The sequence below is a fragment of the Lissotriton vulgaris genome, chromosome 7 (genome assembly GCF_964263255.1).
Source record: "Lissotriton vulgaris chromosome 7, aLisVul1.2, whole genome shotgun sequence".
Lineage (NCBI taxonomy): Eukaryota > Metazoa > Chordata > Amphibia > Caudata > Salamandridae > Lissotriton > Lissotriton vulgaris.
In genome coordinates, this window is record NC_141695.1 from 1,243,496,366 (window position 1) to 1,243,516,428 (window position 20,063).

General features: G+C 49.1%; 1 protein-coding gene across 1 annotated transcript in view; it reads left to right on the forward strand.

The window, feature by feature from the left end:
• Positions 1-20,063, forward strand: part of SIMC1 (SUMO interacting motifs containing 1) — a 372,068-nt gene that overhangs the window by 289,620 nt on the left and 62,385 nt on the right. The window contains exon 7 of the mRNA XM_086931744.1: positions 2,192-2,320. Within this exon, the coding sequence (XP_086787870.1) occupies positions 2,192-2,320 (129 nt within the window). The remainder of the gene's footprint in view (positions 1-2,191; positions 2,321-20,063) is intronic.

Consider the following 20,063-nt stretch of genomic DNA (forward strand, 5'->3'; position numbering starts at 1 on the left):
CATCCTAAAGGAAGCCTGCACGCCGACTACACGCTCCTGTTATGTGGCCAATCAGAAAAAAAATTTGAATTACAGTATTTTGAAACACTTGGACCTCCTAAAACCTACGGTCCAGGACATTATATGTTACCTCCTTCATCTACAACACACTGGGTTGCCATACAAGTCCATTTAATTTCACTTAACAGCTATAGCTGCTTATATGCAGAACAGAGAACCCCTTTTCTGTGTACCGGTTATTAAACCTTTTCTTGGAAGGTCTTGAATGTCATCCCCCCAAGGGAGCCTCCAGCCCGAGTGGATTCTCCATGTAGTCCTTACTAGACACATGGAGGTTTCAACCGATTTCAAAAGCAGGAATTGCTAGAGGATAGTCAAGTGCATCTAAACTTGCAACTAAAAAGCCAAACGTGTACTCCCTATAGCCCTCAGGGCACACAATACACATAAGAAGACATCTAATATGGCCTTCCTTGGAAACATTACCCTAGCTGACATAAGCAAAGCAGTCACCTGGTCATCCCTGCACACATTTACTAAACATTACTTGCTGGCCAGACAGCCCTAGGATCCCTTTTTCAGATATCTCTGCCTCATCCACACGCTAATCTCGCATATCCAGATTGCCTGCATTAGTCTTTGCAGAGCATGTGTAGTTACAGCAAACATTACATGTAGTGTTGTAGATTCACATGCATCGTCTCTCCTCTCCAGAATGTGTGGTTTTGGATGCAGATCTCTTATTCCTCTATACAAAAACCTTAATGCACATATGCACCACACTCCTTCTACCACTCCATATTACTCTCATCCCACGGGCAAAAAACAATCTTACATGGAGTCAGTGGCCTTCTCCAATGCCAGCTTAAAAAGAAATCGCCATATACCTTGTAATTCAAAAGACTTCGACAAAGTTAAACAACTTGCAAGTATCTGAGCTCAACACTAGACGGCAGGCTTAGGAAGAACATGTGAATCTACAGCACTGCGCTCTACGAATAGATGCTTACAGTATAAGTAAAGTTTTCTTTTTCACTGTAAATCTCTTCTGGATTGACATCCTGTGAATTATTCTCGAATTGTCCCTCTCCTCTCCCCGTTTTTTATCTTTTGGGCGTCTACCAGAGGCAGGCCAGTGGCAACCCTCTTTGACGTCCAACATAAGCAGGGCTGCCATATGGCTATCAACCCCATCCGTTTACAAAACAATCATGTGTGGATATCCATGCAAACCAGAAGCACATGTTGGCCAAAGGCTTTTTAAACAAATTTTTGCAACTACACATCCTTCAAAAAACTATTAATACCGCTACGAAATGTTTGCACAGCATGTGAATCACGAGGAGTTACACTACATAAGGAAAATATTTCTTACCCGTAACAAAAGTTATTATGGGATCACATGTGACATGCCCACCTCCCCAGAGAATGGCGTAGGGCTAAGCAAAAAGGTAAAACCCAAGAACAAATAAAACTGCATAATACAAGATTCAGGTCCCCGAAAGAGGGGGAAAAGAATCTAAAGATGGCGACGATGTACTAGGCCATTGTCGACTTAAGTTCGATATTATACTGGGCTTGTACAACCCAGTATACACCCAATAGAAAAAATTAGAAAATAGGGACAATTCTGTATCCAACCATTAGATGGCAGATTAATACACCAAATGTGAATCCAGAATGGCTTTGAGCTGCAAAATTGTTACAGGTAAGTAACTTTTTCCTTTCTCTGTGCTTGGGCTCACCTGTATAAAGTAATGGTTTGGAACTTGCTGTTGAGTGTTGTATATCAAGAGTATCATATACAGAAACATTGTCTGATAGCAGTATGGTACCCTATGTAGTCTTTTACTAAGATATCTCATCAGGTGGATGTTTTGTAATGTTAATCCCAATTGTGTGATACTTTTGTAGATGATGATTAGGACCCTATATTCAGATCAGGCCTTATCTGACAACAAAAGCAGGTGCTACACCTTACCGTCTACATTGGTAAATGGTATTATGCAGTTCCTCGTGCCCTCACAAAGCAGTTCTGGGATAATACAGTAATTGTAGTGAACTTGTTGAAGGACTAAATTAATGAAGAGCTCAAGGGACCTTCTTGGTGATAGTGCACTTAATCATGTATACATTTCATTAATTCAGTGAATTCTTTCACACTCTTACTCTTTTTTTCCTCACTCTCCAGGGTTGTTTGCATCCTCCAGCAAATGCTAGCCATGGCAGTGGAGGTGGACAAGTCCCCCACCATGAGCTCCAACAAAATTGCATATGACATGTTTCCCTATGTTCCAAGTATGCCACAAAGAACCCTGAGGTGAGAAGAGTAATGCCTGTGCGTTGTACACAGTTGAAACGCCCAACCCCGCATATTTACAACTGTAACCAATTTATATTAATAAATGCTTTTCCTGTATTCTTACTACATCTGTGTTTCCTTTTCCCTGCTTCGAGCTCATGGGCTGCCCCTTCAGCCTGGAAGGGAAACAGAGCGCCTCTGTACATCAGAGTTCCAACTCTTTAAGAAAGTTGAATTCTGTGTAGACTTGCAGACCTATCACATGCTCAGACATGATCATATTTTCCCTACCACCCCTCAACACTGAAAATATAATAGGCACTCCCTCTCTAGTTCTTTTCTTCGATTTTCACATTATTTCTGCTTATGCAGGCCGGATATTTTGAGAAATGTAGTTTTTGAGCATGAATATTTCGTAGATTCACATGCTGTGTATGTTCTACAATCTAATGGTTGAGTAAAACATTTTTACCTGTTCTCAATTTATTGTACTGTTAACATTGACTATAACTCAAAGAGAATAGTATATGGGGTTGGAATATGCTGCACAATGAATCACAAGTCTGTGCCCTTTAAATATTGTTTTGGCCACAGTAGTTTCTAGTCAGAGTGAAAAGAAAAGGCCTTGCTTTATACACCTTCAAAAAGAACTGAAAGTAACTAGCCTTTGGCTGTGCATCATGGGATACCGAGGGTCTCTGGAGGGTTCCTTAAAGGCACTGTACCCATTTACAGACACATAATGGCAGCCTATGGAGCTTGTCTGTCCAACCCTTCATCTCTATCATGAAAAAAGGGTATTTGTGAAGGGGAGTTTCTCTATGTGCCAGTGTAGCCTTGTTGGTTTCAGGCTGCATTATTTGTCTTTAATTTTCTCCTAAGTGTCGATGCAGGATTGCAGAAGAAGACAACTTAAGACACTTTCTATTGCAGTGCTCCGGGGTCCTTGCACATGGGTGTGACTATTCACATGATTAGGACTATAATAGAGATACCCCTACTACAGAACTGGAGTTACAGATAAGAAACTACTCCTTCCCACTAATCCATAGCAACTGCATGCTTGTGGACAACATAAACTTTGGGTGAGGTGCCTAGACTGATTCCAAGCACCCCCGCAGTTTGTTGGCCTAGAGAGCAGCTAGCTCAGAGTGCCACCATAAGCCCCCTAACCTGAAAAGGGAGCGAATGGTTTCTAGCAACCACTGAACAGGACAACCCTGACCCTTCAGAGATTGTAATAGATCTAGAACCTTTTTGCTCAGTCACTTGCATGCTCTTGTTCTCAGAGAAGTATACAGAGAATACACACTGGTACGTTTTCAATATAGTCAGTAGACCAAAGCATATGAAAGTGATTACAAGCGCTAAAAGAGTAAATAACAGATATAGGGCCTGATGTAGGTAGGTATTTATTGGTCGGTAACGGCCGAATTCGGCCGTTACCGACTGGTAAATGCATTTTCCTATGTAGGGGGCATGCATTCACAGAATCGGTATTTTTACAGATTCTGTATTTACGGAATCGGTAAAATAACCGAATCGGTAAATACAGACTCGGTAAAAATACCGAATCTGTAAATGCAGATGTAGGTGACACTTAAGTGTGCCACAGGCCCTTTAGAATTCGGTATTTACCATGTAATACTAATGCATGGTAAATAACGAATTCAGGTGTACATGCACATCTGTGCATGTACACCTGTGCCATGTGACACACAGACATGCCCTTAGGGCATGTATATGTGCCACATGGCACACAAGCCTGGAATTGGGGTGCTACAGGGTGTCAAAGTGACACCCTGTTCCCCCTTACAGGATTCGGTAAATACCGAATCAGTATTTCCCATTGATTCCTATGGGCTTCAAGGCCCATAGGAATCAATGGGAAATACCGATTCGGTATTTACTGAATCGGTAAATACCGAATCTTACAGATTCGGTAATTGTAAAATAAAAATTACCTACATCTGCCTCCTTCCAATTTACCTACTCTTAAATACTGAATCGGTAAAATTCAGTATTTAAGAGTCGGTAAATCGGAATTACCTACATCTAGCCCATAGTTCCATCATGGTGCTAAGACAGTGTACATATGCAGGCATATAATACAAGGTACTAAACTGACGGACTCAGGAGCAGCTTGTGCAGGTTAGAGCGGTGGAGTGGGGTTGGTGGATTCGAAAGACGACAAAAAATGTATTAAATAATACATTTTCCCTCATCTGTCGTATCTCTCCCCCCCAACCCCCCGCCCCCCCCCCCCCCACACACACACAACACCGCTCTTACCTGCACCAGTCGCTCCTGGGCGTACTCCTATTATGCAGTCCCTACTCTGTGTATGTCTAGAGTGTTTGTAGATGTCTAGCCAAGAATCCTCCCATGGGAGGATCCAACCCAATTACCTGGCGGGAAAGAATGCAGGACCCCCGTCTTGGTCACTAATTGGACATCCCTCACGGAGATGTCAGGCTGCTGCTTGGCGAAGCCTCAACATGCAGGACATTTTGATGTCAGCGGAAGTGCCTCCTCTGCCAACCCGTGGAAATGCTTCTTTATTTATAATAAAAAAGCATCCTTGCAATGTACAGGAAGATTAGCATTGTTATGGATATGTAGATTGCCCTGTCACCCCATTAATGAAGATAAAACAACATTTGTACATCGTGCGTAAAGACCTTGTACTCTGTGTTCGAGACATCATGATAATGTTGCACGAAGCTAGATCTATAAGGAAAGCAGTTTCAGAGAAACGAATGCAACATTGCCATGCACGTGAATATGTGCTGGTCACAGCAAATAATGTTATTGTGCAGAAAAGAGGATGATGTAAGAAAATGTGCAGCATTGCTACATGGGCCTAACTCGAGCACATAACACCCACTCATCATACTAAGGGTCGACCTAAAAAAGCTATCTAAAAAGGCAGCAGACCAAATATAAATAAACTATAAAAGTCTAAAACCGCTTTTAAAATAATCTAAAACCAAGCTTTCCTTTAAAATACTCATAAAAATAATTAAGACATTATGCGGTTTGAAACCCTCAAGCACTCAAAGCCACGGGGCCTAGAATAAAAGCAGAAAAACATTGTTTTCGGTACATTCTGTTTAAAAATAGGCAAATTGTTCCCACCAAACGGAAAAGCCAAATGCTTGTGTCCAGAGTTATAGATGCAACATTGCTGCTGCTGGCAATTGCAGACCACGCTCCCAGAGGCTCACCTCCAAGCAGGTTTATAAAGCACAGGTGGTTCCATCCAGTTCCCACAGCAGCTGCAGAGGAAGAGACTACATCCTGTAAGCGATCTGTAGAGTCTGTATCCAATTCACTAGTCATCCCAGGGTGGCTCAAAGCATGTGTTCAGCAGCAAAGGAATACGATGGGGACAACTGTACCAATGGACCTTCAAGCAGAAATCCAACACACACACTCATGAATGCAAAGTAGGCAGCGGAACACAGGTTGTACGCAGTAAGACCAAACATGCCTGAACGACAAGAATAAATGCTCATTCAGTTCTCTAAGCCACGGTGTGCTGAAGAACTGTATAATGTGCTCACAGCATAGTAGCACAGCCAGTGCTGTCTCCATTTCTGTCTATACTGAGACGATCATTGGAGAGCAGAAAAATTAAAATCCGAATCCCCGCTACAAGTAGCAGGACAAGCAGAAGACCTTCAAAAACTCTTCCTTATCCGGAATGTATGAATGATGGTGTAACTCCAAAAACTGTCTGAAAGGTGCTAACCAATCCAAATCCAATACCTTTTAAAAAGTGTGCTATTATTTTTGCATCAGACATGTTAAAGATACGGTGGACTAGCTCCCCAAAATGCAGAGGGAAGTTAGTATGAAGTAGCATCTGTATCTCAGACGAGGACCCCGTAACCTGGAGACCATATGTCTCTCTGGCGGATGTTCAAGCCACATCCCTTTAAAAAAGCATGGCTTTCAGTTTGCTTATGGATTCAAAGCGTATGTTGGAAACATGTATTGAAGGCCACAGTGTTGCCGCCCTAACTTTGCGGGCTGGTGGAAACAATATGTGAACAACACGTAACTATGGAATTAACCATCACAAGATAAACGATGCCTGATTCCATTCCATAGTAGCCTTGGTCATTCAGCATCAAATAGCTTCCATTAGAGAGAGGCTTGAAAATCGAATGGCAGCTGAAGAACTCTTCAGATAACGGCACAGATTTGCAACCGACGCATTACAAGCCCCATGAAGTGAAATGTCCCTGCAAATCAAGATGGCCGCATCATAGGAGCTCACTACGAGAGCTCCTATGGTTCGGGTTAACTTAATATAGTTTAAATCCCGATTAAATCCTCCCCCCCCCCTCCCTCCCCAGGACACTTAGATAACACCAGAAGCAAGAAATAGAAAAATAAAGTTACCACGACCTACCATGGTAGGAAGACACCGAAGTCCCGCGCGACTGCTCCTCACCGGACTTCGAGACTGCCACAATCATCGAATGCTGAGGGCACCGTAGGACAAGGGAAGGCGACTACAAAACGTATCATGCCGGCACGACCGATAGCCTCGCATCGATGTACACAGATCAGCAGATTGCCACGCTGCCCCTGGATGCTCGGCGACCCCCTTGGGAATACTGCTACAGCCCCTAGATCTCCTCCGCGTCAACGAGGAAGCGGAACGAAGAGAGGAGAAAGCGCTGTTCCCCGACGCAGCACTGAATGGAGGTGAGGGACGGCAAGGAGGCGGGGTGAATGTGAGGCACTTGGGAAGAACTCAAAGGGACCCTGCGCCCCCCTAAAATAACGCAAGCGGGGGCTGAAAAAAGATCTATCAATACTACTTAAGGATAGTGAGACTGAAGGAAATAATTTTCGAAGCAGCGCGCCTGACTTTAAGTGGCGGCCGCTCAGGACAACTCTATTACCCTCCTTAGGAAAGGATAGGTAGCTCTTGCTGATTAAAGAGAGAGCACTACTAAATGGCAACTACTCGGAGGCAGGTACAATAGAAAGAGGACCGACTAATTAATGGACAGAGAGAAAGGAGCCTATTCCAAATCCTAAACAGAGGATGGAAAGTGAAAGAAGACAATTCTAAGAGTAGAAAGAGAGAAAGTATTCAGCCCATAGAAGGTCGACTAAAACGGCGGACATCTTGGAAAGTCCATTTTAACACCATAAGTTCATAACTAATGCTAGTTAATCAATTACATAAAGAGCAATTTCTAGTGGAATACAGAAGAATCTACATGGAAGAGGAAACTATAAAAAGAATCTTTTACAATTACTAAAGATAATTTTATTGATATAATTCGTGATAGAAGTGTGATAATTACCTTTAGTAATTAATGCTAAGAGAATTACAATACCACTAGGAAAAAGGAAGCCTTATTCTACAACGCCAACACAAAAACATATCACCAGATGGAAGACAATTACCTGGAACGAATAGGAAGAACACTTACAACATACTATACTCTTCATATCTCTCCAAAAATGCAGCCAAAAAATGTAAGCATAACCTCATGAGGAGAAACACTGACACATTGATCTCGGACACTTCCTTTTGTTTGGTTAAAGGGATCATTTTAAAAGATATGATTTTCTTCACCCGAAGAAGGGCGAAATGGCGCAATACCTTTACAAACCTGCTACACATTAAAGCCACTACCAACATCCCACATGGAACAAAATTCATGACCAGGGCATCACCTAAGCTCAGAGCGGACATTTGCATAACTATCTTTAGGAATGGAATAGTATTGATCCAAGCCTCTAACGACTATCTGGAAAAATTCAACAACCTCTTCAATACCCTAAAAAGAAATGTGGAGAACATGAACCCACCCCTTCACCAGAGTAGATCAGAAGACAACCCCGTCCCTCCCGACACTCTCTCTACAAGCAGCTCAACAACTAGAGACCACCAGGAACCGGAGCAAGCCAAACAAAGAAAAGACGCAAGGCATTTTCAACACCAGAATCGGTCAACGGACAACCCTTTCTCAGCTAACAATAACCCTATAAGTTGTAGCCCAATCAAAATCCCAATGGACCCGAAACAAATAAGAGACACTTGGCTGGGACAAGTCCAGAATACGCCAACAGACAACCCAAGCTCAGCAGACACCAACATTATAAACATTACTCCAACCGGAGAACAACAGGAAACTGTACAAATCAACACCCCATCGCATAACCCACGGGACCTAGTCCCTCAACCTAGAGCCATAGACGAAATAGAAAATTCGTTAATCGAGAATAAATCAGAGAGAACACAAATCATAAATATTAACAGTTATAACTGGCTCAACAAAACATGATAGAACGACTAACCCAGAAACCAATGAGAGAGATAATCGACCGAAGGGAAATATCATAAAAACAATGATACAGTGCTCTAAACGGAAAATCAGGAGACGAAATAGTGAAAATGGGAACTTAGGAAAGATTTTCATACTATGGCACTCAATGTCATGAGAAATATCCGCGAGACCAAACACAAATCCGCAATCTAGCAAAGGATATACAAAGCTCCATGATAGGGATAGAAATACTTTGATATCACAAAGAATACGCAGAATGAAGTAAAACTCATCAGAGCTAGTAAATACATCCATAGGGATAAACAACATGAGATCTCTACCTTTAATAGACAGACATAACAGACCAGATAGGAACCAAAATAATCTAACCGAAGAAGACATAACCGCACTACTCCAGGAATATGAATCATCAGACCCCAGAACATCCACAAGGAAGGAAAGGAAATTAAACCTCAACAACCTACAACAAATCCAAATAACCACGGAACCGTTAAACATGACCTCAACCAGAACGGAGAAATCTCTAAAATGTCTGTTACTCAACTGTCGATCTGCGGCGAAACATGCTTCGGACATAGCAGACATCATCATAAAACCAGAAATAGACATAACAATCCTGACTGAAACCTGGTTATCTGAATCCTCATCGCCAGTCCTGGACCTTCTGGTACCACTGCACTACAACATATCAAGACTAGACAGGCAGATAAAGACAGGAGGAGGTATTGCTTGTATCCATAGATCGACTCTAGAAGTTGGCCAATTTCAATCCGACCCCCTCGAATCATGCTAATACCTAGGGCTCAACTTAAGAGCGGCAAACAAACAGATCTGCAATCTACATGCCCTATATCACCCACCAGGAAACAACATGAACTTCATTGACCAACTGATGGAGATCATCACTGCTAACGCCAACACCGACATTAATAATATATTCTTAGGTGATTTCAATCTTCGTTGGAACGACAACGACAAACAGGTTAACGCCTTTAAAGAATTTTTAAATGATCAAAAACTATCCCAAGCATGTCTTCAACCTACTCACTCAAAAGGAGCTACACGAGGGCGTGGCCAAGATGGCGGCGTGAGCAGACGTGCCTCGCCGAGCTCCCGCCGCCGGCCGCTGAATTAAGCACATTTCCAGCACTTGCCCGGCTGCAACTGACCCTCGATGACCACCCGACGCCAGTGAAGTGGCAGCGACGACTTTTGGGCCGGCCTGGTGTCCGGCGACAGCCTGATCCCCACCGCGAGAGCAACGGCGCCAGCGGCCTAGCGCGCTCCCGAGCCCTGGTTGGAGGCGAGAGCGAGGCCGAGGTGGGTGGAGCCACGGAGCCGCCCGGAGTCACTCGGGATCGGCAGTAGCAGGTCCGGCCCGCGCGGAGCTGCGCGAGGCCTCTCACAGCGGTCTGTGGGGGCTTCTGCGGACCTGCCGCACACCCGGGACAGTTGAGTGACCATCGCCTAGATTGCCACCGGCCCCGCTTGTAGACCCAGCAGCGGCGCCTGGCGTGCGGAGGTGAGGCCCCGGAGCAGACACGTGTCCCCAGCGCGAGGCGGACTCACAGCAGCGGAGTGGAGGTACCGGGGGGGGCGGTAGGACAGTGGCAGCGGGCCCCCCCCCCCTCTCCGCGGAGCTCCCGCTTCCCGCCTGCCCGGTTGGGGTGGAGCGACCTGCACCGAGGAACCGCAGGCTTGGGTGGCCTGCCCTCTGCACGCTGCTGCCGCTGACGCCGAGCGCCACGCCGCGGAGGCTCTGTGGGGCGCCAGGAGGCCGCGGAGCTTGGCCCGGAGTCGGCCCGAGGAGCCCAGGGGAGCCCAGGGGAGTAGAGAGCAGAGTGGGGGTGAGCGGAGTGGGGGAGGTCAGCCCCCCCCCCCCCCCCCCCCCCCCCCCCCCGGCGGGCCTGCCCCTGCAGGATTGCCCCCATCTAGACTGCACCTACGAGCCTCGTCCCCCAAGCGGGGCGCCCTGCCTGTAGCAGCGGAGTGTACCCCAGGGACGCATACACCGGCAGCCACGCACTCCCGCAGCAGTCCCCGCGGAGGTGAAGGAGGCCTACTGGACGTGAGAAGGCCCAGCTACCTTGCTACGCTCTTGGACCTAGAGGAGGCAGGGCGGACCGCGGCGGACGCCATCTTGGCGGCTCCCTAGCTGGATTTTCCCGCCTCACCGTTGGACCCGGAGCCCCTGCGCCTTTCCTGCGCCTTTCCTGCGCCCCTGCCGCGCCCTGCGACGCTGCACTGCCCGCCTGGATTTTGGGGACCGCGGGGGTACCACCTCCACAACGTTAGCCACGCAGACCCGGGTTGGCACCCAGAGGGCCTGGGACTTGCTTCGCAGCCGACGGAGGGGCGAGCCTGAGGGCCCTGCAGCGCGATGTCCGGCGGGAGGCCCAGGAAGGACCGCTCCATCAAGGACCTCTTCACCCCCCCCCACCACGGGGAAGCGGAACGGCCCCGCAGGCTCTACCCCCCGAGTGGACACAGACAAGAAGGGGGGGGCCTCATCGCCCCCCGAGGAAGCCGACCCCGAAGCTCCAGTCACGCGGTCCTTCTTGGAGTCCCTGTTCTCTAGCCTGCGTGAGGACATCCATGCCCTGAAGAAGGAACTTCAAGATGAGATCAGGGAGGTCCGCCGTGACACCGATGCCATAGGGGAGAGAGTAGCAGACCTGGAGACCAAGAGTGACACACGTGACGCCGAAATAGAGGCCCTGCGACAGGAACTGGCTCGCATCCACGACCAGCAAGTGGACCTCCAGACGCACGCCGAGGACTTAGAAAACCGCTCCCGGCGGCATAATATTCGGATCAGAGGTGTGAAACTGTCCCCAGACACAGAGGACCTCTTCCAGTTCACCCAGGGCCTCTTCAATCACATCTTGGGCCGTCAAGCGGATGCCCCCCTCCATCTGGACAGAGCCCACCGGACGGGCCCGCCGAGGGCCAACGCGACGAACCCGCCGGACATCCTAGTGTGCGTGCAAGACTACAAGACGAAGGAGGAAATCCTGAACAAGGCTCGCCACATGGAGAAGATCTCCTTCGGCGGGCACTCCCCGGTGCTTTACCAAGACCTGGCTGCACTCACTTTGGAGAAGAGACGCACCTTCCGCCCGGTAACGGCGGAGCTGAGACAGCGCAACATTTCCTACAGCTGGGGGCACCCCTTCCGACTGATGTTTCGGCTGGGCAATGTCCTACACCAACCACGCACTCTTCGAGACGCCTGCCAGGTGCTGGGACTGGACGAACCGAGAGCTGAGGCCGAGTCGCCAGGGGCCAAATCATCTAACGAAGCGGGCCCAGGCCGCTGGCAGCAACAGCGGCGCAGACGCAGGCCGCGACGCCCGGCGGACACGGAGATAGAGGAGGGGCGGAGGTCTGCGGTGGAGACGGTGGCACAGGGCCTGGCGCCTGCGAACAATGGCTGACTGATGAGAGAGCAACGCACTGGTGGTACAGGAGTTAGTCATGCCGGGCTCCGCTAGCCCGGCGGCGGGGGTTCGTGCAACGCACTCCTTGTCCTTCCCTACTGATGACACTGACGTTCCACCGGCATTGGTGCACTCCGAGTGAGCGGACCTGCTTGCGACGTCGCCACTGCTCCCATTCTACGGACTTACCTCACCACGGGTCCAGCGGCCATGGGGCTGGACCTGGGACAATGATAGACCATGTTTCTTTGCTTGTTGGGGAAAGGGGTTGGGGGGGGTTACGGGTGGGGGGTGTTGAGCGGGGGGAGTTTGCACTGCAGAGGGGGGGGGGTTCAGGCGGGACACTGGTCCCGATTGGGGGGGCAGGTTGAGTTGGGGGGTTCTTGGGGAGAGGGGGGGGAGGGGCGGGGGGGTTCTCCTTGTCCAGGGCCTTCGGTCGCCAAATGGCGCTCTGCCGCGACCCCTAGCGCAGTGACTTTCGCGACCCGCGGGCCCACGATCCCGGCCGCGGGGCAAGCTTGGCTTTCCTGGTACGACTCCTGCTATGCCACGACACCTCATAGTGCTTACGCTTAATGTGCGGGGACTCAACAGCCCGAATAAACGCAGGGCGATATTGTCCTACCTCGAGCGCTCCAAGGCGGATATCTGCCTGCTTCAGGAAACACACCTTGTGCGCAGCGACCAGCATAGACTCAAATCCCGCGCGTTCCCATGGCAGTTCTTTTCCTCTTCCCCGAAGAAAACTGCAGGGGTGGCGATCCTAGTGGCTAAATCCTTTGAGGGGAAAGTCCTCCAAAAAGAGGCCGAAGTTAAAGGGCGGCTCCTACTCTATAGCTTCCTACTCGCGGGCCACACCTTGCTGGTGGGTTCTGTTTATGGCCCGAACGAGGGTCAGGAAAGGTTCCTGCATACAGCCCTAGAGACCGTTACAGCCACCACACACACTCATTTGCTACTGGGGGGGGACCTCAACATAGTCTTTCATAACACAGCGGATCGCTCGGGTCAGAGATCCGGTCAGGTAGGGGCGCTCACGGCGGCGGGTCACGCACACCTGACGGACTTGGGTCTCATCGACCTCTGGCGGCACGCACACCCCCAAACTACCGCCTACACGTATTACTCGGCGGCGCATAAGACATACGCGAGGCTGGACTATTTTCTGGGCTCCTCGCAGCTGGCGCTACAAGTGGAGAGCGTGGAGATACTGCCAGCCTCGCTCTCGGACCACTCCCCGGTGGTAGCGACGCTTCGGGTAGGAGCGATGCCGACTCCACAACGGCACTGGAGACTGCGGGACGGTCTCTTACACTCGGATGACACCCAGGCCCGGCTCTCGACGGCGATTAACCGTTTTCTGGAGCACAACGCCAATGATGACACTACCAAAGCGACCCAGTGGGCAGCCCTCAAAGCGGTCTTACGCGGGGAAATCATCTCCGTCGCCACAGCCAACAACAAGGAGAGGGAGCTGAAACGCGCCGAACTCTCCCAACGCGTGGCGGAATTGGAACAGATGCACCAACGCACAGGGGCAGCCAGAGCGTGGCGTCAACTATGCGCCGAGCGGAAAATGCTAGCTGCCTTGGACCAAGATGTGGCGGAATACGCCGCGATGCGCCTTAAACACGTCTACTATACCGGTGGCGACCGCTGTGGGAGACTGCTGGCGAGTAGGCTTCGGGCGCAAACCCAGAGGCAACAGGTGCGCTCGCTCCGGTTGCCCAGTGGCGACCTGGTCACAGAAAACGCAGCGATCGCGACGGCCTTTGGCAATTTCTATGCGGCGCTCTATGACGCGGATCACTTAGATCCGGACGCCGGCCTAGCCTACGTGCGGGGTGCGGACCTCCCCGCCCTCACCCAAGCCCAGGCGGACTTTCTGGAGAGGCCCATAGCCCTGGAAGAGGTCATCTCGGCCATTGCCCGCCTCAAGGTCGGGAAATCCCCGGGACCCGACGGCTATACCGCGGCGTTTTACAAGACCTTTTGCCAGCAGCTTGCCCCCCTCTTGCGCGACCTGTTCAACACGTTTGACACGCCTGGCGCCATACACCCGGACTTGCTGGAGGCGTCGATTTCTGTTATTCCCAAGCCCGGTCGTGACCCGGCAGCCTGCGGCTCCTACAGACCCATATCGCTACTGAACGTAGACCTGAAGCTCTACACTGGCATACTAGCGAGCCGCATCGCCCCATATATGCAACAACTGATTGATCCCGACCAAGCGGGCTTTATCCCCCAACGGCAGACCAGCGACAACACCAAGCGGGTGCTGCACCTCATTGAGGCCGGATCGCGCACTAAACCCGGTTGCATGCTGCTCACCATTGATGCGGAGAAGGCCTTCGACAGAGTACACTGGCCATACCTCAATCAGGCCCTCCGTCACTTCGGCTTTGGAGAGAAACTCCGCCACCGCATCTTCAATTGCTACCGCCGGCCCAACGCCGCGGTACGGGTGAACGGGCACACCTCCCCGAGATTCGACATCGGCAGGGGTACGCGCCAGGGATGCCCGCTGTCGCCGCTCCTATTCGCATTATACATGGAGCCGATGGCCCAGAGGGTGCGACAACATGCTCACATCTCAGGTATCAAATTTGGGGCCGACACGCATAAGATCAGCCTGTACGCTGACGACGTCTTGCTGTCCCTCACTGACCCGATGCGATCCCTGCGCGCTCTCTTCGTGGAGCTGCACACCTTCGCCCTGGCCTCGGGCTTCAAGATCAACGAAGCCAAATCTGAGGCTTTGAATGTCTCGCTGAGCCCAGACGTGGTGGCCGAGATTAAATCGGAATTCCAGATCCAATGGTCGGGCGCAACCGTCCCATACCTGGGCGTTCGCCTGGCTCCTACTGTCCGAGACACTGCGCGGGCCAATTACGAGGCCCTCACCCACAAGCTCCGGGAGCAGCTCCGGCGCTGGAAGCCACTCACGCTGTCGTGGTTAGGAAGAATTGCCGCAGTCAAAATGACACTGCTGCCGCAGATTCTGTACCTGTTCCAGACGCTCCCCCTGGACCCCCCGACGGGTTGGCTCCAGCAAACGCAATCGGAACTGTCACGGTTCATCTGGAACGGCCGGCGACCCAGGTTCAAGCACACCCTCGCCACTCTACCCCCCGCGAACGGAGGGGTCGGGGTGCCAGACCTCACACTGTATTTCCAGGCAGCTCAGTTGCGCACCTTTGTGGAATGGTTCCAGCTAGAGTCCGGTAAGCACTGGCTCTTCCTCGACCAGGCAGTAGCCGGCCGTACCCTCCTGGGTGTGCCCTTCCTCCCGCGCCGACACCGTCCTCACAACCTGTACGCCTCTGCAATCACCAGCACAGCCCTGCAGGTGTGGGATAGAGTGGCCGTGGCCAAGGGGCTGACCACCTTCCCCTCACCCATGACTCCTATCTTTGAGAACCCCGACTTCACACCGGGCCTGGACGCCGGCACGTTCACTACGTGGCGGACGACACCCTGCCGCGCGGCGGGACACATGTTCGATCTCAAGGGCGTACTGTCGTTCCAGCAGGTCAAGGCAGATTACGGCGTGGCCGAATCAGAACGTTTGCAGTACCTGCAGGTGCGCCACTGGGTGCTCCACCCCTCGGTCCAGCCCGGAGCCCAACGGCACCTCACGCCTTATGAGCGATGGCTGCTGACACGCACCTCCGACAAGAAGCTGATATCGGACCTCTATCAGCAGCTGCTGCTCACGCAGGCACACACATACAATGCGGGCCAGGTCCGGTGGGAGAGGGATTTGGGGAGGCAGCTCACTAGGAAGGAATGGGAGGGGATATACCATAGAGCCAGACACTCGGCGCACCACACTGGCCTTACCGAGACCTTGACGAAGGTAGCAACATACTGGTACCACACCCCTGAGAGACTACACCACTGGGATGCCCGAACCAGTGACAGATGCTGGAGGGGATGTGGGGAACTAGGGACACTGGAACATCTGCTTTGGAGCTGTAAGGCGCTGCGCCCCTACTGGGACCCTATCCTGGATCTTATAGATGCACATCTAGACATACAACTGCCGCGCTTCCCAGCGTACATTCTGCTAGGCCTCCCAAACGCACTCATGTATCCTCTGAAATCCTGGCGCGGGCGCCTGATCGCGCTTGCGCTTGGGGCTGCAGTCCAGAACATTGTGGCGCACTGGAGGGCGACCCAGGCTCCGCAGCAGCTGGGGTGGCTTCACCGTCTGTGGGCAATCCTGGGAATGGAGAAACTGTCGCTGGCGGCAGCGGGGAGGGGGGCGGACTTTGCGGAGCTTTGGCGGCCATTCCTCGCCTTGCTTACTGGAGAGTTCCGGGAGGTGAGCTGTCCACGCTACCTGCGTCTGCTCCGCTTGGCGGAAACACCCCTCCCGGACCCCAAATCACATACCCGCAAGCGCACAGGCCCCGCGCGCGTGGCATCCACTGACTGTTGAGAGGGGTTCGCAGCCTATAGCTAGAGCCCGGAAATGGACAAGGAGAAGGGTGGTGCGGGGTGGGGTGGGTGGCGGGGTTGTTTACAGTTCTTTGATTCTCGTTTTCTTACAATGCACTAGCACTGATCAGCTTGCACCGTTGTAGCACCTCTTAAGACGCGGCCGGCCCTTTGGGTTGTAGGCGGCTTGCTGTGTTAATAAGATGACTTATCCGCTGGCCCTATGCGGGGCGTCCGCGGGGTCGCTGATCTCGGCCTCCCTAGACTGGTTACGGCCCTTGCAGAAATAGATGAGGTGCATTTTTTGCTTATGCTCAATAAAATATTTAATACACAAAAGGAGCTACACTGGACTGGATTATCTCGAAGAACAAAGACATCGCAATCCTCTCCATTGAACAGTGCGACTGGTCAGATCACCACGCTATAACCTTCCGAATACCTTCACGAGAGAAAATAAAAACTACTCCAACTACCAAAATGAAAAGATGGATTAGAGATACCAGGGACTCAAATTTGGATCTGCTAGCTGAAAATTGCAAGAGACACTTAAACCCACCTGAAAACTTGAAAGATGTGAACGATCTAACGAACCATTACAACACCACAGTAACGGAAATAGTCAATGCCACCATACCACTCAAATTAAAGAGTTACGGAAAAGAATAAAAATCTGTGGTTCAATGGAATATTGAATGAAGAAAGACGTAATTTGAGAAGAGCAGAAAGAAAATGGAGACAACACCCTTCCTCCCCTACACTGAAATCACTTACAAAAATCAGAAATGAATATAACAAGATCATCAACACAAAAATTGAAAGTATCAGAACAGAATTGGATAACTCTAAAAACAGACCACGTAAATTATTCGAAATCCTAAAACAACAATCCAACAAGCTGGCAAAATCTGTCCAAGAGGTCACTAAAACACAACTAAGTTGCAATGAATTTTCTACCTTCTTTACTAACAAAGCCAATAAGTTGGAAGAAGAACTTGGGACCACCGCAGATCACATTAAAGACAACCCGCCTCCAGCACTATCTGACCCGAATTATGCAAACAAGTTGACTAAAAACAAGGCACACTGGAACACTTTCAAATTATTAGACCATAAGGAAATTGCTAAAACACTTGCGACCACGAAACCCAGCAACCATTATAACGACCCACTACCATCGAAATGCATGAAAGAAATCAGCCATACTATGATTCCAATATTGACAGATATCATAAACACCTCACTCACACAGGGGTGCCTGGCAGAAAGCCTGAAGACTGGACAAGTAGTCCCGATCATCAAAAAAACCACAGTGGACCCAACAGATCCAAACAACTATCACCCAGTGACCAACATCCCTTTTCTTGCTAAACTCATAGAGAAATGTCTATATGTTTACTCAACTGATTCTGTACACAACTTCTCATTGCTAGATGACTGTCAATCGGGATTCAGAGCAAATCATAGCACGGAAACAGCAATCCTACACATTGTCGATGATGCTCTTCAAGCTCTAGATCGCAATCAATCCTGTCTCCTCATCCTCCTAGACTTGTCAGCAGCATTTGACACAGCTAACCACGAAAAATTACTGAACAGACTTCACGACGGGATGGGAATTTCTGGCACGGTACTGAAATTGTTCGAATCTTTTTTAAAGAACAGAACTCAGATTCCTAGTAAACCAAGCACTATCACCATCATGCCCTAACACACTCTGAGTACCGCAAGGATCCACCTTATCTCCTTCACTGTTTAACTTATACATCGAACCTCTCACAGAAATTCTGCGGAATTCGAAAATATCCTACCACATGCATGCAGATGACACGCAACTTTACATCAAGATTGCTAGCCTGGAAGACATAACCACAATGAATGGCGCCCTCAAAATATCGCTAAAATGGTTAACTAACAATAATCTCAAGCTCAAAGCTAACAAAACAGAATTCTTACTCCTCACACCACACAAAAATCATTCCTTAGTGAAAGAATGGTCCAAAATGATTACAGCATTAAATTGCATCCCAACTCTAGTTGACTCGGCAAAATCTCTCAGAATCACACTGGATGAGAACCTTGATATGAAAACACACATTAAATCTATGGCAAAAAACGCCCGTTTCCACTTCAACTATCTGAGGAAGATGAAATCCGTTTTAACGGAGACAGACTTGAAACTAGCTGTGGAATCATTGGTTGTCTCTAGGATAGAATATGGGTGTACCACACTTGCTGGCCTACCAAAAAACTCTACAGCACCCCTAAAAGCTTGCCTCAATTCAGCGGCAAGGCTTATTACAGGTTCAAGGAAATTTTATCACATCTCGCCTCACTTGAAGGCCTTAACCTGGTTACCGTACGAAGCCAGAGTACAGATGAAAATGGCATGTATCACCCTTAAAGCGATTCTTCACAACACACCTAAATATCTAGCCCACAAAATAGAAATCTCAGGAAGAAACAGACTTGTCAGGAGTGCCAATTATCTACTCCTGAACCACCTATCTTTAAGAAGAAAAAACATATGAGAGGACATTCTCAGGCGTAGCTCCCAGGATATGGAACTCCCTTCCTGCAAACATCAGAAAATTTACAAACACTAACATTCAAGAAAGAAATCAAGAACTTTCTTATGAGCAAGTTCCTCCCATAACAAGACAAACGCTACCGAAGACTTGTCACTGATTGTATGACCGTGTACCCAATATGGGAATAGGATTTGACTGAACCCCAAAGAAATACTACCTCAGAACATTGTAACTTAAGTCTCAATTAATACCGTCCCGTTATTGTTTTCCCCTATTTTAGAATTTCAGATACTAGGTCTAAAAAGGCATTATTAAGTCTGTACCATCTTATTGCTGTATATACATTGTATTTGTAACCCATACCATATGATAAGCGCTCTGATACCCATGGGTCATGTCCGCGCTATATAAAACTGTAAATAAATAAGGACCCGCTTAAAGTGTTCTCCCAGTCTGAACCGCTGAGAAAAACTTCAGTTTTCCCATTCTTGAACCTAAACTTGAAGGGTAATTCCAATATTCATGCACAAATCCTTCCCCTAATGCTTCATACCTGCCTACCTGGTGATGTTGTAAACAGTATTGGAACTGGAAAGTCGTGATTGGTAGGGTAATGTACCCATTAATTATCCAGTCCTTGGAAGGTGCCGCCGTAACAGTAAAAGGTAATTGTTCTAATTTTTCAATGTACAACATGGTATATTTTGCATCTCTTCATGCCATCCATTAATATTTGCCTTTCAGAGAGAGATTGTATGAAGAAAACAGATTGAATGTGTTAATATGAAGCCAAAGCATGTGACCTGAACGCAAGGTTTGAAGTGTCCAGCTTAACATAACTATTGATCAAAGTTGTGACTGTTTGTGTTGAAAAATGGACATGTCTTTGTATTATGTCAATTGCAAACGATACTATGTTGCCCAATGAATCACTTCTCCTGAGGCGGAAAGCCGGGAGGAAGCTCTTCAGCAACTGCTCATTTTAAAAAACTTGTATTGATTTTTACAAATACCTGTTGTTTGTTTC